This window comes from Diutina rugosa (assembly GCF_008704595.1).
Source record: "Diutina rugosa strain CBS 613 chromosome Unknown scaffold34_size146191, whole genome shotgun sequence".
Taxonomy (NCBI): Eukaryota; Fungi; Ascomycota; class Pichiomycetes; order Serinales; family Debaryomycetaceae; genus Diutina; species Diutina rugosa.
The window spans coordinates 1-16911 of record NW_022995088.1 but is presented as its reverse complement, the minus strand read 5'-3'; the positions used below and the strand labels follow the sequence as shown (position 1 = coordinate 16911).

General features: G+C 44.7%; 6 protein-coding genes across 6 annotated transcripts; 3 read left to right on the top strand and 3 right to left on the bottom strand. All coding sequences in view use genetic code 12, as the record gives it.

Annotated features, from left to right (window-relative positions):
- Nucleotides 1-142: 142 nt before the first annotated feature.
- On the bottom strand, nt 143-772 carry RIP1 (ubiquinol--cytochrome-c reductase catalytic subunit; the record flags this gene model as incomplete). The annotated part of the gene is made up of 1 exon (XM_034153723.1): nt 143-772. One exon carries the CDS (start codon nt 770-772, stop codon nt 143-145), a length of 630 nt encoding a protein of 209 aa, XP_034013935.1.
- Nucleotides 773-961: 189 nt separating this feature from the next.
- On the bottom strand, nt 962-3487 carry DIURU_001203 (putative E3 ubiquitin-protein ligase; the record flags this gene model as incomplete). Its single annotated transcript, XM_034153722.1, has 1 exon — nt 962-3487. The coding sequence occupies one exon, from the start codon at nt 3485-3487 to the stop codon at nt 962-964; it is 2526 nt and encodes an 841-aa protein (XP_034013934.1).
- A 1065-nt stretch (nt 3488-4552) lies between these two features.
- On the top strand, nt 4553-7474 carry DIURU_001202 (uncharacterized protein; the record flags this gene model as incomplete). Its single annotated transcript, XM_034153721.1, has 1 exon — nt 4553-7474. The coding sequence occupies one exon, from the start codon at nt 4553-4555 to the stop codon at nt 7472-7474; it is 2922 nt and encodes a 973-aa protein (XP_034013933.1).
- Nucleotides 7475-7567: 93 nt separating this feature from the next.
- NUP85 (Nup85p) lies at nt 7568-9910 on the top strand (the record flags this gene model as incomplete). The annotated part of the gene is made up of 1 exon (XM_034153720.1): nt 7568-9910. The coding sequence occupies one exon, from the start codon at nt 7568-7570 to the stop codon at nt 9908-9910; it is 2343 nt and encodes a 780-aa protein (XP_034013932.1).
- A 77-nt stretch (nt 9911-9987) lies between these two features.
- STR2 (cystathionine gamma-synthase) lies at nt 9988-12558 on the bottom strand (the record flags this gene model as incomplete). Its single annotated transcript, XM_034153719.1, has 2 exons — nt 9988-10459; nt 10883-12558. 2 exons carry the CDS (start codon nt 12556-12558, stop codon nt 9988-9990), a joined length of 2148 nt encoding a protein of 715 aa, XP_034013931.1.
- A 1018-nt stretch (nt 12559-13576) lies between these two features.
- On the top strand, nt 13577-16600 carry HMG1 (hydroxymethylglutaryl-CoA reductase (NADPH); the record flags this gene model as incomplete). The annotated part of the gene is made up of 1 exon (XM_034153716.1): nt 13577-16600. One exon carries the CDS (start codon nt 13577-13579, stop codon nt 16598-16600), a length of 3024 nt encoding a protein of 1007 aa, XP_034013930.1.
- Between the last annotated feature and the right edge of the window lie 311 nt (nt 16601-16911).

The following is a 16911-nucleotide window of genomic DNA, read 5'->3' as shown; positions in this document are numbered from 1 at the left end:
CTATACCGCCAACCAAATATTGTAAACTCTTTTTTATCTTTTAGTCTTTAATTCGGCCAGCGGAACGCCGGTAACGCGGATCACTAGTACTATAAATATTCTTATATTAGTGAAAGCTCACATGCAAGGTTTTTGTACATAATTACCCGACCAACAAGGTTTCGTCGTCGGTGAAGTCGTAAGCGGGGATTTCCAAGTTCAACGGAGCAGGACCCTTTCTGATTCTACCAGAGATGTCATAGTGGGAACCGTGACAGGGGCAGAACCAACCGCCGAAGTCACCGGCTTCACCGATAGGCACACAACCCAAGTGGGTGCAGATACCGATCATGACCAACCATTCAGGCTTCTTCACTCTATCGGCGTCAGTTTGCGGGTCTCTCAAAGACTTGATGTCAACGTCGTTGGCTTCTTCAATTTCTTCGGGAGTTCTGTGTCTGATGAACACAGGCTTACCTTGCCACTTGACAATAACGTTCTTGCCCAAAGGGATAGCACCCAACTTGACTTCGACCTTAGCCATGGCCAACACATCGGCCGAAGCAGCAAACGAGGAAAGGAAAGCTTCGACGGTCGACTTGGCACCGGCGGCACTCAACAAACCCATGGAACCAACCATGACGTAGGTGAAAGCTTTGTTCTTGCCTTCGTCCTTGCTAAGGTAGTTGGAAAAGTCCGGGTGTTGGTACGACGACATCACCTTGGTGGTGGTCGAAAGGCCTCTAAGCCCAATCCCTCTGTAGGATCTCAAACCTCTAAACGCCAAAGACATTAGTAACTCGGGGGTTTTGGTAGTGAAATTTTTCGTTTTCGATTGATAGTGAGGTGCGGGTTGTGTGTAGGACTAATGAACTGGTCGTGATTGGCTGTGAGAACTGCCCGGGCTCAAAACATGGTGCGATCTGCCACCATAGCCGATAATTGCGCTCTAGTATCTGTGCATGTATATTAACGCTAATATCTATTTAATACCAAACCCAGCACTGCCGTAGACCGCCATATTTAACTTGTCCAGCAAGGTGTCGTACGACGGATAATTATATAAAGACAATTCATTAAAGCAGGTGTGTGCAATTGGTAAATGGGCTTTATCATTCCCAGCATTACTGATCTTAAAGCTCATATTCTGGATACCCGTAGCAGGAATGCGATCGGACCCTGTAACAAAGATAAGGAACTTTCGCTGTTTGCTCGTCGGTGCATGCGTAAGCCAATGCCAAAACCACCGGATCACTGGCGTAGCTTCGGCGTCCTCACGACTCTCACCGAATCGAACGTATTTCGTCACTGCTCTCAAAGTGTCCACGTCCAAGTGGGTATCAGAAGAACCACATAACACCAATTGAATCTCCTCAGCTGAGAAAAGTGATAAAGCAGTACCTCCACAAACTTGTTGAAATCCACGGTTAAGGGCTCGCGCTTGGGATTTGATTCCCAGGTGAATAAACAAGGAGCAATAGTTCAGAATATAATCCTCAAGATTGGACTTGGTCACCACTACCTTAGATCCACCCGGTGTCAACTCTCGGTTGTGCACTCGTCCCTCAGAGTCGGTAACCGAAGTTTCGAAGGTTAAATCCAAGGCTTTCAAGTCATCATCCAGAAGCTCACGAAGCTTCAAGAGATTAGCATAAGTCGTCGGGTATAACTGTTGGAAGTTCTCAGTGTTTAAACGTTGTCCAAGTAGGATTTTGTAAAATCCAAGTGGAAAGTGGAGATCCAAAATAGTCAGATTGTAAACAGCCAAACCTAAAACAGCTCCTAACAAATAAAAAACATCACTGCCCTCACGTGGATATAAGCTGAACCACAAGTAGTTGGAGTCATCGACGTGAACGAACATCCCTGTCGATTGACTAAAGAGATTTCGTGTGAGCAACAAAAACCACTCCTTCTTGATACCACCAGCATCAATTCCAGGTTCATCGGTGAACTTGACCCGAAGTGTTTTCTTCAAATTGTTGGGATTGTGTTTTATGGCGGCAAGCGAGTCACTGATGATATGATCCCGACGTACAACAATTTTGAAGTATACTTCAATTTGAGTGTTCTGGTCAAGTCCTGTAATGAATGCTTCTTCAGCTTTTCTTTCCATCTGCCGTCGGGCTTCGTAAGCAAGAATTCGCATCTTACTACCCAACGAGATCAAAAAAGGGTATTGACAAAAGTAGAATTTTGCCGTTTCGTTTAGTGTTCGCCGCAGACCGTGAAGGGTTTCAAGCACCATATCAATATCAGTAGGTATCCCATCAATACTTTGACGACGACGAGACGTAGTCTGACGTTTACGGAGCCAAGAATCGAAGTCAAGAAGAATGTCAACGAAGTCGACAAGTGAATTATAAAAGTTCAGAATGGGAACGGTTTCAGCACCACGTATAGTATTTGCCTTCAAAAAAAAGTTCATCACTTTCAGAGCTGCTTCGATTTGCCAGTTATTACCATACTGATGGATGGTAATTCGTGTGGCAGACTTTTGCCGACTGCGACTTAATGAAGCCAGGTTCGTAGATCTGGCATCACTCATATGCGGTTGATCATCCTCAAATTGTCGTTTGAGAGCCACGTAGTCAGTGTACTCAGCGTCATGGATCTGACTCGAGTGGCCCACTGATCGTCGTCGACTCTCAGGCTTTTGCGCCAACTGGTAGTAGGTTTTCAAATGAAATGTAATGAAATGATTGATGAGATCAATGCGTGCGGTAAAGGTGCCGGGGGGCATTTTGGAGAACCAACTAGCCAAATAATTAAGTGACTTTGAAGTAACGTTGTTGGCAAGGACTCCTAATCCTCGCTTCAACAAATCGTGACATAAGACCTTTATTTCCGGGGCGTTGGCCATCTGTCGTAAATCCGGGTTTGGATCAAGCACTAATGCTCGATTAAGAAATGGATTTTCAAGGATGATCAAGATCCAAAGGAAGTTGCGTGGATCATCATAGTCACGGGGTACAAGGCGCTTGAGTAAATCACTTGCCCCCAGTAAAGCCCGGTATAAGGGCAATTTCGTAGGTAATCGTGTGAGCATCAAGTAGACCTTCGTGATAGTGTCATAGTCCAAGTTGGAGCTCAGATAGTGAGCGTTCCGGCTGCGAGGATTCTTGCGGAACGAGCGATTAAGACTGTTGAATCGAGAGAACCCGAGGTAAAGGTACTCCAGCAATGGCTCAAAAGCTTGATGTAAGGTTTCCTTGGTGTACACAGTCATGCCTTGACGGGCGAGGTCTCGAATGTGGTTGACATTCATGGGCTCGCCCTCAGAGTCTTTGGGCCCTGGTTGGAACACAGTTGTTGTTCCGCATCCGACACAACGGATCTTTACCTCGTTTAACGGGCATTGTAAGGTCGCTCCACAACAACCACACCGGTGGGTACTGAACTCAGTGGGGTCAGCGGTGACGTCGCGGGTGAATTTGGGCTTCAGTGCGGGAACATATGGTGGTGGTCGACTCTTCTTCAGTGGGACACTGCTGTGACGTCGAAGCATCGCGGGGTTCAAATGATTTGATACACTGCCTCGCTGCTAAGAGTCTCCCAAGGTTTGTGTACAATTTAGTCCTGCACCTGCCTTATGCGGCTAGTGTAGTGTATACTTGTTTCCGCTCCCGGCCATGATTTCAGTGAGAGGTAATATAAATAAAACAAACAGCACGTCCTGGTGACGATAATATGTCTAAAACGTGGTGGTGCTATGGAAACATCTACTAGGGAGCTTTGACGTGCTCGCAAACTCTAACCCTTTGTAGACATGCCTCGTACGACACAGCCGAGTGACGCCTATCAGGTCGAAATCCACTTGATTGCTTTGTAATCGCGTGGTAATCGCGTGGGACAACAACGTCCGGATGTTGCTATGACTTTTGTTGCTGCCCTCATCTTGATCCATATATGTGGAGCATATGCGACATTGTTCTTTAGTGTTTATTGCCTCCGTTCTAGTCTTGACTTTTAGACACCCGTTGATAAGCGAAGCACAGCGCCCTGCAGGTGGCTCTCTGCAGCCTAATAATAGGGGCGATACTACGACGCGTTCAAATCTAGCTCGATAAAACTAGACACGTCACATTCGAAGTCGTTCATTAGGTGGGTAGCCTTAATATTCTCGATAGGCTTCATTTGTTGAATGCAAAGTTGTTTCAACAAACTTTACGAATACCAATCGCATAACTTTAGTGAACTCTAATTTTCAATTGTTGACAATATGTATCACAAGAAGGGGAGTGATCAATAGTGTAGAGAGAAGCTATCCCATTACATTCTCATAAGTACTCACCGATGCACTAATTAATACCTCCCTGCAGGTCATTCGGATTACTTCGAACGAGTTTAGATTCGTTACACCAAAAATTTCGAGCGTCTCCACAATCTCATGATTATTCTAATCGAGATTGAATAAGTCAAAAGCCAAATTCAGATAGAAATATGTGGCCTACACTGACAACTGCAGAATTTAATTAAATGACTTTTCGATCAGTTATAATAACCATCGTCTCTCCCTGTGGCTCACATCAGTCGCACTGATGATGAGAAGGACTCCATTGCTTGAAACGCCATGTATGGCGTGACTACTGTGCTAGAGCCTCACCCCATCACCGGTCTGGCATGGATATGGAACTGTCTAGTCTTGGTGGTCAATGATCATCTTGAAATTCATCGATTTCAAGACAAACGATTACTGCTCGTACGACAAATCAAGTTACCAACTATCGTGACATGTATGGGTCGTCATGAGGAAACCTTGTTCATTTATGGCATTGACAACGTTGTTTACTCTATTGAGTTTGCTGATGATAAAATTCTCATTGATCCAGTTGCAAAGTTTGCAAGCGAGAGCCAACAACTGCCAGTGGATAGTTATCAGTCCATTGTTGCTACCAAAGATTGGATTTTGTTGCATGTTTTTCAAGGCCTGCTAATAGTGGTTTGGAGAAAGCCTCGGAAGCGGAGTCGGGGACGGGAGGCGCCACCCCAGGTCGAGACGTTCGGCGTTGGCGCCATTGTGATTATCGACCTTGTCTTAACATCTCAAGACGAAATTGCTGTATTATATCGTGATACAAACTATGTCTATTCACTCAGAATATATCGTGTGGACAGTGTTAAGGGTTTGTTGATGGTAAAGCAGTACGAAGAATTCATCAATACCCCCCAGGTCATGGTAGCACCACCCCAAGGGGGAGTTGTTGTTTTTTCTTCTTCTCATATGTTTTACTTCGCTGGCGAGGGTACTATGATCGAACTTTCTGACTCTGACCTGCTGACCACAGTCAATATGAACGATCATGTTATCACCAAACGTTTCCCACAATCACAATTTGAGGGTTTACAATTTTCCGCGGCATCAATGATTGAAAAGAATAAAATAGTGGCAGGAGCCGAGGATGGGCGTACATTTATCGTCAATTTTGATGCCAATCGTACCTCAAAATTTGTTAATGTTCGTCGAATCGATATTATATCATTGGGCGTGACTACACTGGCAATGAATATTCATCACATCACTGGAGAGTGGTTCATAGCAACTTCACAATTTGGATGCAGTGCTTTATTCAAAATCGTACCCAAAAAACCATTCATGAAGGTTGTACAAAGATTGAACTCATCACCCCCGATCATGGATCTAGTTGCTAGATCGGACAAGCAAATTTGCGTCCTTAGAGGTCTGTTCATTGATGGAGACTTAACAATTATTCGTCCAGAAGCAGTCAAAGTAACCGTTAATCTGGAAATTAGTGACGTTGCTGAAATTTCTGGCTTCAGTAACACAACAAAGCTTAAAGTGAATGATAAGTGGTATCGGTGGCAGAAAGATGACTATCACGAACTTGAGTCTGTGACCAACGAGAATGTACTTGCTTTTTCGGATGTTACGATGATCACTTCAAAGTCTATCGCTGTTAACTCAAACACTGTTATGTCATCCGAGAAGCCATGGATCCATGCCTGTATTGAGGATGACTCTATTGCGGTAGCTTCTGTCGAAGGCGTGACGATAATGTGCAAACTCGAAGTTTTGGCAACGATCGATACAAACCAAGTGTCTGGTTTAGCATCGCCTCGAAGTGGATGGTTGGTGGTGACTGATTGGAACGGTAAAATTCAGGTGGTTCATGAAGGAAAGATATTAGCCTCGCACGTTATTGATGGTGTAGGTATCACGAGTATGGCTGCCTTGCTTGTTGATGAAAATCTCGAGATTGTTGTCGTCACAACAAAAAATGAGTACCATCAGCTCCACTTGCAAACAAAGAACGTGACACCTATTTTGATTGAGTATAATCATGGTGTGGGCGGATCCGAGCAATTATCATTGATCTCCAATAAGACTGTGATATTTAGCTACGGTGGCGACAACTTGGCAGCGTTTGTGTACGACTCCACAATCAATGGTTTAGTTCAAACCATTGTCAATCACCAATTTTTGAGAATTGATAAGTTGGTAGCAGTGGCTGAAACGTTAGTGGTTTTGTCCGAGGAAAAAGCACACTTTTGCTCCGTCACCGAATCTACACCCTCATGGAAGGCAGATCAAAGTCATATAAAAGCACTTCCGGTTAAAATGGTTATTCTTAAACTGAAGTTGGTTGTACTAGCGTGTCAGCGCAAGCTTAAGATGGGTGAATACATTGTTAACTACCACCTTCATCTTTATGATTTGAAAACAATGACACTTACCAAAAAGTACACATTTTCTGATGGTGAGGAGGTACCCAGTATGGTTAAATTTGACGAAAGTATTGTTTGCCTTATGAATAAATCAGCAACCCCCTTTCGAGTGTTCAGCCTTGGAAATCACTTTGAGCAACCTACGAACTCCCAAATCAAAGGCCTCGATGTCACCGAGTTGAAATTTCAAACTTTGCAAGTTACCGACAACGGAACGATTGTCATAGGTGGAAGCGCAATTTTTGAAGTGCAGCAAGCTGGCAATGGGAGTTTTGAATACATCGAGGATTCTTTGTACAGATTGCCAACATTTTGTGTTGATGTTTCCACGAGAGGTGGAAAACATGTTTCGATTGACCTTCGTCGGGGAGTGTTTGTGAAACTGGAGGGTCAAAAACTTTCTCATGTACCTTTGCAATTGCCGCTTCTGTTTCCCACTGCAGTATGTACCATTCCCGGAGACGAGGGGTTTGACGTAGTAGCGGGTGATGATCTCGGCAATTTAACTGTGGCCTATTGGGATGGTGTCGAGTTCACTCAGTTGCTAGCGGCTAATCTAGGGGCCCAGATAAATTGCATTACAAATGATGGAGACAATATAATCACTGGCACTGTTGACGGTGGGGTTTATAAGTTGGTCCGTTTGACTGAAAAGGAATGGGAACACGTCAAAGGTTTGAATACTGACCGCTTGCCATGGAGACTTGAGGATGGCAGCTCTGCTGATACATTTGGTATCGTGAACATTGAAGAGATCAAAAAAGATGATACTATTAGTCGTGAGGTGAGGCATAAAAAATTCAAATAGGCTGTAAGTTAATCAATTTCATAAGTCTTTAATGATGACGATGTTTATTTGCATGTCGTCGCACTTGCAGGTGTGTTTGCACTGTTATTTCCAATGCTAGTTGTATGCACTCCCCAAGTTTACCGATCTTCATCTCGCTCAGAGGTATTGAGCATCATGAGCAAATATGAAGATATTGAGATGCTTCAAATTCCCGATGACGACGTCTCCGTGACGTCTGATTCTGAAAGAATGGACGACATTTCGACGACAGCTTCAGTGAGTCCATCCAATGACGCTGACGTCTTTTTTAGCTCCACTCAAACCAACGAGCCCAGTCTCCAAGAATGGTTTTCTGGGGAAAGAGCACTTATTTTCGAATACAATGAGGACAAATACGAAAGATCCATTCCTCCCAATGACAGTGACGCCAACGCGTATGTTGACTTCATCAACCACTCGTATAAGGTTCTCGAGAAGTTAAGTCAAGAGGACATGATACCCGCGCCGGAATCCAGTACCAATCAATCCCGTTTGGGTGTGGTGTCACAGGGATTTGGCATCGATGCTTACCGCCAGAAACAGCAGGGTAAAGTTAGCTTGGCATTCGGCGATCTTGTCAGCCACTGCAAGCAATTGGTTGAACAGACTTCGAATTCATCGGTCCTGTCACGGTTCAATTGCCTTCAATACATTTTGGAGTGTCTCCATGCTAATAACTTTTACCCGTCGTTGGCATTGAAACCCGCACTCATCGGCGAATGGGTTAATCATTTCGATCCCCAACCGCCAAATGAACTTGTGCAAGAGATTATGGTTGACACGGCCAAACCTTACCTTCATCAAGACTTCTGGACAAGTTACATTCCTACCTTAATTATTCGTGGCCTTCATGATGTTACCACCAATGTTCTTGAGAGCTCAGGGTTTGAAGAATTGAAACAATTATCCCCCAAACTCTTTGAGGTGATCGAAGACTTGATTACAATAGTTTCAAATTATCAACCCCTCTCTTTGAAGGGTCAATTTGCTGACTGGAAACAATCTCTGCTAGAATTCCGCGATGCAGTAAGCTTGGTTTTGAATGAGGTCGATGCCAAATACAAGGTAATGTGCACCCAGATCTACGATGTTTCTTGCATTTTATCAGGGATGGAGAAGACAACGTCCCAATTCTGTCAACTGTGGTACGACTTGTTTTTGGCCCTCCTGCTTTACAAAGTTCGTGACGAAAAAGACATTTACGCGCTGTATTTCGAGGTCGCCATTCATGAGAAACCCGTGGGCATTGTTGATGTTACTCAAGATGAGTTTCTGTTGGCACAACAAGCGTTCATTGATATTTTACAAGGTGACTACTTAAAGGTACTCAGCACTATCTACAATTTGAATCCAGGCGTTGCCGCTTACGTTGCTAAATTCATGGAATACCATGATATGTTTGCCAATTATTACAATACTACAGTGAACATTGATGCTTCCAACTCATCAATCAGTCGTCGCAATTACTCCGAATACTTTTTGACTCGCCATGCTTATGATTGCCTTAATCTTCATCCATTGGTTCCTGTGGGTATTGGCATTTTGATGAATCCCGATATGTGTCTGTCCACAGGTGCTTTCGAAACTAACCGTGACACTGTAGCCAAATTCCTTCCCAATTACGAATGCCAAACCAACGATGACATGGAATGGGCTGTGACTGTGTGTGCCAAGTTTGAGCTCGATAATACTAAGAGACGTTTATATTTCGATCGAGGAATGTCATCTTTCCATCAAGGCATGCTTTATGAAGCTCTTAACAACTTTTGTGGGTCCTTTGATGTCCACGAACCATCTCTGTATGACCCTGACCATGATGGTTTGGCAAAGATCCATTATATTTGCTGGGAAGTAATTTTTGCTTCTGCAGTAATGCAATCACGACCTGTGGATGATGATCTTATCAATAATGTTGTGTCGCGTCAGGTCACTTTCAAGGTGCATCCAGTTATCGCCCAAAACCTTTCACCATACGCTGTCTTGTACGAATTCTTTAAACTGCTCGAGCAGGCTCATGCTAATGACATAGGAGAGCCCTTGGACGTAAGATTGAGGCCTCTTATTCATTTGTTGCGGTTTAACTACTTGCCGAAAAAATTCTACCCTTTATTGTTGTGTCAGCTTTTACCATTCGTGTTGGCGAGTAACACTAGATTCAAGCTTTCAGATTTGATTATTCTCATTGAATTGTTAAGCAACTATGAACTTGCTGTAACCAAGGATGAACGTGCTGAAGGCGTGGCATTATTCACCGAAGCCATATCTGATATTGACGATGACCGAACATCATATGATTGGCGTGTGGTTTTGAAGGAGCGCAATCGGCAAATACCACAACTGGTACCTGAACTTATTGCATTAATTCGTAATGAGATCACGAAAAAGGTCGGCGAAGTTTTCATTGGGAAATATTAAGAGAAGTAAGAAGTAAGTAATAACATGGGTGTGTATTCATATTTTTTGAAACAATATGTCGTATATATGTCAATCGATTAGCACTTAACGTCTTGAGTAGCCTTCGAGTTCATCAACAAAGCCACAATCAACCCGTACAACCCCAACACTTCGGCGAAAATCAAGATAAGAATCATACCCACAAACAATCTAGGTTGTTGACCAGTACCTCTAACACCGGCGTCACCCACAATACCGATGGCAAAACCAGCAGCTAAACCGGACAACCCGACAGCTAAACCGGCACCCAATTGAATAAAGCCAGTGAACAAGGCGTAAGAATTTTGCTTCAAGTCACCCGAAATCAAAACCGACACCACCAAACCATAAATGGCAATGATACCAGCCATAATAACGGGAACAACGTTCTTGACAATCAAGTCGGGTCTGGTGACAGCGGTGGCACAAATACCTACACCTGACTTAGCAGTACCATACGAGGCACCGAAACAAGTGAAAACGATGGCAGCAACGCAACCAATCGAGCCAAAAAAGGGAGCGTAAACGGGACTAGATTGTTAGTTTCTGTTCGAGATAATTCGAAATTTTTTGACTCGACGCAATCGGTTGCCATCGACACTTCTCTGGTATTGAACACGTGGGTGTACCGCACTGGCACCTGTGGAAGGCTGGTCATAACTGGATTGTATGTTGTAATCTGTATACGTACCACAAGTCGGACATATTAATGAAGATGAGAGTGAATTGGGTGTTCTCAATCGAACCTTTCAGCTTATAGGTCCCGCGCGTTGAAGTCGGCAATGTTGTCGTGGCTGGGCAAAATGGGTATATGCAGGCTTGAGAATTACTCAGGGAAAAAGCTACCGATGGTGGCAATAGGTTGAAGTTAAGATGTATGAACTTTTAAATAATGTAAATGTGAACTGATATTATATGCAAAGGTCTAAACTTTTCTTTAAAACAGCCAATAACTCCTCAGGATCCTCTAATCCAATACTGATACGTATTAAGTTACGATCAACGTCCCAGTGAGCAATTTCGTCAAGTTCTTGATAATGGGCTAAGATTGCGTAAGGGCATGCTAACGTAAAGTTGGTACCCAAAGAAGGACCTTTATGAAGGTTAACTGAATTGAAAAAGCGAACTGCATGGTCGGGGTTGTGGAAAAGAAAGGAAATCAAACCGCCATAACCGCCTTCGGGAGTCTTAATTTGATCGTAATAATGGCGAGTATCATTGACCAGAGGATAGTAGATTTTAGAAATGCTTTCGGAGTTTTGCAAGAGTTTGACCACGCTTTTAGCTGTGGTATCAATCTTGTGAGCCCGTTGAACGAAGTCTCGCGAGTTGCGTTCAAGGTACAAGGCATCTTCCACCCAGAAAAGATCTTCGAACTCTTCGTTGAAATACTTTTGAAGTGCCGGGTAGTATTTCAGGTCAGGGTTGAGAATAAGCGAACCTGCCATAACATTCAGATCGCCGGAAAACACCTTGGTAAGAGATGATGCCACCAAATCAGCAAAAGGCAACACGTGGATATTCAAAAAGTTACCGACTGTCTCGTCGACTACCACAGCAAAGTTGAAGTTATCAGCTAGTTCGCGAATTCTTTGCAAATTAGGCGTTTTGAGTAAGGGATTTGATGGACATTCACAAAACAAAGCCATGATATTCCACTTTCCCAGCTTGAGATTTTCTTCCAACTCGTCTAAGGAGGCATCATCACCAAAGCCCAAAAAGTGAACACCCGGCCCGAACTTTTTCAAAATATTTAAAGTGTCGACGTAAGGAAATCCAAAACACACCAGTTCTTTTGGTTCAGTGACATGTAATAGCGCTTGATGAGCATTGAAGATCGATGCCATTCCCAGAGGGTATAAATAGATATCCTTTTCGGAAAGATGATGACGGCTTTTAGGCAACGAATTGGCGTCACCCAGTTCCTCAACTCGACCACAGATTCTTCGTTTGAGTGCAGTTTTTGCCATGTCACCGAATTTGAGATCGAGCACTCGACCAAACTTTTGCTCAATAAATGCAGTGTATTCCTTTTCCATCTCCTCTTTTTGCAGAGATCCAAACAGAAGCAGTGGCAGTTTTTGCTGGATCAGCTTAACTTGCAAAGCCTGCTTAAGATTGTGGTTCCCTGAAGGAACGGGTGCTGAATCACTGAAGAGCTCACGTAAAACGTACTCAGCCATTCTTGAAGAGATACCTTCACCCAGATGCTGCCAATAGTTTTTAGCAAAAGCATAATCACGAGACGGCACAAATACCACACCAATATTGGCAGCGACTACTTTCAGCTTTTCTTCTTCTGTAACAGGACCTGGAGTAGCCAACTGTAAAACTCTTACATTGGGTGTCCGCGGCAGCTTTTCCTTGACGAAATCCCGACAACGCTTTGCAACCTTTGAGCTGGGAAATATCATGGCCTTTTCGCCATCACGGCCGTATTTGGCTTCAAGTTCAGCCGCCAACTGCTGGATCACTGGATGAATAAAAAACCGAGGGTATCCCAGGTTCATCTTCGAGACTACCCAGTCTTCTCCTTCTTCATAACCCACGGTAGCTTCCCATGTGGGTAATGTTACCAGTACAGCGTGGGGAACGTTGGGAATAGGAGCCCCTATCTCTTGAGATGGCATGTCGGGGTCTGCTGAACTTGATTTTCGACGTGCGCGAATGAGTCAAATGAAATGGCTGATAAGATCCACATCAATTTTGCGGGGACAAACGTGACATCGAAACATCGAAATTTTCTGCACCTGGACAATGAAAGGTGATAAAGATATTTGACTCGTGAATGATGATGCTTTCAATATGGGCGTCTCAGATATCACGGTATATAGCTTTAGGAACGTTCATATCGTCTACGACATCAGTATCCAGCTTATGTTCTTCATTCTTCATTTCAGACAAATCGAGTTGCGTGCCTGACCATCATCATATTCTCCAAGTGGTGATAGTGGCGATTATGATGAGTAAAGAGACTAAGCTCGGAACGTCATCGATGGTTTTGAGCCGGGATTCGTGGGAACATATGGTGTAGATGTTGGGCTTTTCGTAAGGGGACTGAGGGTTTGCTTGACTAATTGACACGCTGGACTTTAGCATTACAATCAATAACAAAGGTAGTAGAAAGTGAAGAAAAACACAGCTTATAAATTTCGGACTGATCTATATTATAATCACATTAGCACGATGGAAGTAGCTTCAAAAACCTTAGAGTGCGTTATACGATCTATACGACCAACCATCATCTAGTGAAAATTCAAGAATATAATGAGTGAGTTTGGTAACTTCTTCGGCACAGTAGACTCAGCCTATGCTGCAAACAAATTGAATGGCGCTGCCATCTATTACAAACACTCAAAGAATGTGAAACACCTTCTAAAACCAATAACACTACCTCGCGCCACCGTGAAGACTTCATTTGACTATATAGTTCGATTTTTTAATGCACGGCACTACCAAAATTGAACCAGGAGTCAATGGAAAAATATCACAATTCATACTGATGGTTTCCTTATTATCTCGCCTGAAACCCTCCCATAAGACCCCTAATTCCTCTCGCCACGCGTCCCCACCACCCCACCACCCCCTACGCGACAGCGGCGCGCATCGTCGTATAAAAAATTTCCAACCACAGGTATACTTCAACTTATGCTTGACCCAATCCAGAGGATGATGGGTGCGGTGGCCCGTACGGCTGCACTCAAACCCATCCATTTCCTCGTCATTACCCTGCTTGTTGCCCTGGTAGCATATCTCCAGGTGGTTCAAGATTACATCCCCGCTAAATATCTGGCGCCTGGTTCCGCCGAATACTATTACCACCCTCCGGGGCAAAAGCTGGCGTGGCAAGAAGTATCGAGCCCTCTTGACTACCCTGATGCTGAACAATATGTTGTCATTCCCCTTCGTTTTGTCAAATGTCCTGTTCCCGACGTGCCACTGCTGAAGGAAATTCTGCCATTTGAACGTGTGTTGGTGGTCCCTGCTGATCAATACAACGAGACTGAATACAACCTGTTCACCGTTGATGATATCGTGGTGTCGGCTCGCCATCCCAACCGAATTTCAAAGTACTGGGAGTATGGTCGTCATGCTATTTACGAAGCGCGTAAGCTCATTGCGAGTGCTGAATCGTTCGATGTTGCTCTTGTTGTTGTAGCATACTTAGCCATGTGGTATACTATCATCAAGGTGTTCTTCGACATGAAGCAAGTGGGACTGACTTTCTGGGTGGCTTTTTCGACGATCGTTCTGGGTGTGTTTGCATTTTTGTTTGCGTTGTATACTCTGTCCCTGGTGCTTGATTGTAAGGTCCCTCCCGTTCTGATCGCCGAAGGTATCCCTTTCCTCGTGGCCACCGTTGGCTTCAAGCACAAGCTGCTGATTGCGCAAGCGATTATGCGCCAAGTACTGTCGCCTGCCCCTGTCAGTCAAATTGTGTCGAAAGCTTTCGCCCTGCACTCGATCTCGCTTCTTCGCGACACTTTAGTCGTGATTGGGGCCCTTGGTGCGATTGCTGCCTATGCCCCCCATCTCGAAGGTTTACGCAACTTTTGCGTGTTATCGGCACTTATCTTGGTGTTCGACCTCGTTCTTGTCTACACATTTTTGGCAGCCATTCTTGCTCTTAAGATTGAAATCAGACGTGCCCATCGCACTCAAGATTTGAAGGAAGCGTTGGAAGAGGAAGGCATTGACTCGTTGATGGCGCGGCAGTTGGCTCTGGCCGATTCTTCTGGGGCATCTACAGATCTGTCTCTCTTCGATAATGATGACAACACTGTGATTTCTTTTAAGGTTGCAATGATTGCTCTGTTCATTGCCATTCACGCCTTATACCTTGGCTCGCTGTGGTTGTATCAACTGCGCGATGCTCAACCGATCCGCTTCGTCACATCTGAAACGACTGAAGCTGCGTCTACTCTTATGAAATTTGGTCGTCATGGAGCTGTTGCCCGGGTGATGCCCACTCAGGTTTATACTACTGGTGGCACCTTGATCGCTATTGAAGATTTCATTTTGACTGTTATTTCGGGTATCTCTCTGGCCATTAAGGACCTGTTCATTTCAAAGTCGCTCTTGTTTGGGTTTATCGTGTCTCTTTGCATCAACGCTTACCTTCTCAATGCTCTGCGTCATCTGGCTCGTACTACCCTGATGTTGATGAAGCGCACCTTGTCATCTCCTAAAGCAGTTCCGTCTGTGACCCCCAAGACGCCAGCACCCTCGAAGAAGTCAACCACTGTCGCTAACAAAACTTCTTCTGCTTCCGAAGCTATTACGTCCACTGAGTCTTCTCGTACGCTCGATGATTGTGTCTCCATAATGAAGGAAGGCAACGTTCGTTCTCTTGCTGATTCTGAGGTTGCCGCACTTGTCCTGAATGGCAAGCTTCCATTGTATGCCCTTGAAAAGCAATTGGGTGACAACTTGCGGGCTGTGGTTGTGCGTCGCAAGGCTATGGCCCAAATTGCCAATGCTCCCATCCTTGATACTGATTCTTTGCCCTATGCTGACTATGACTACGATAGAGTTTTTGGTGCCTGTTGCGAGAACGTCATCGGATTTATGCCTCTTCCGGTGGGTGTGGCTGGTCCATTGATTATTGATGACACCTCTTATTACATCCCTATGGCAACCACCGAAGGATGCCTTGTCGCGCTGACAATGCGTGGTTGCAAAGCTATCAACGCTGGTGGTGGCGTCACAACTGTTTTGACGCAGGATGGCATGACTCGTGGTCCTTGTGTTCGCTTCCCTAACTTGAAACGAGCTGGTGCTGCGAAGCTTTGGTTGGACTCTGATGAAGGGCAAGAAGCAATCAAGAAAGCGTTTAATTCGACGTCCAGATTTGCTCGTTTACAACATATCAAGACTGCTATTGCTGGTGATTTATTGTTTATTCGTTTCCGTACCACCACTGGTGATGCCATGGGCATGAACATGATCTCAAAGGGTGTTGAACACTCCCTCAAGGCTATGACCACCGAGTTCGGATGGGATGATATGGAAGTGATTTCAGTGCTGGGTAACTATTGCACTGATAAGAAACCCGCTGCGATTAACTGGATCGAGGGAAGAGGCAAGCTGATTGTTGCTGAAGCAATCATCCCTGCCGCTGCCGTCCAAAAGGTTCTTAAATCCGACGTGGATGCCCTTGTCGAATTGAATATCTCCAAGAATCTTGTTGGGTCAGCAATGGCCGGTTCAGTCGGTGGATTTAATGCCCATGCTGCTAATTTGGTCACGGCTGTATTTTTGGCATGCGGTCAAGATCCAGCTCAAAACGTTGAGTCTTCTAATTGTATCACTTTGATGCGCAAGGTTGGCGAGGATCTTCACATTTCCGTGCTGATGCCGTCAATTGAAGTTGGTACCATTGGTGGGGGCACCATTCTTGAGCCTCAAGGCGCTATGCTCGAGATGTTAGGTGTTAGAGGGCCTCATCCTACGAATCCTGGTGACAACGCTCGACAGCTTGCCAAGATTGTGGCGCTGACTGTGTTAGCGGCCGAGTTGTCTCTTTGTCTGGCATTAGCCGCAGGTCATTTGGTGCAATCCCACATGCAACACAACAGAAAAGGTGCTGCTGCTGCTCCAGCTCAGGCAGCCGCGCTGGAGGCTGATATCAAGAGATTGACAGAGGGCTCCGTAACGTGCATAAAGAGCTAAACAGAATATATGCATTTAATTTACGCGAAAACCGAATATAGCGAAGTGTAACTAATCATGCCAGGAGCGTACAGGTGGAACACAAGCAAGTTGCTGTAGAGATTGAAAGCCTTTTGGAAGCTGACACGAACTTGTTGATCTGGAAGTTCCCAAAAAAGACAAAAGTGATTCCGCCCGGGCTCGATCCGGGGACCTCATCCGTGTTAAGGATGCGCCATAACCAACTAGACTACGGAACCCTTTATGACTTGTTGTATTAAGTTGGGTGAAAGTCGTGTACTACTCGAAATAGCCAAACGTAAAAAGGGCGG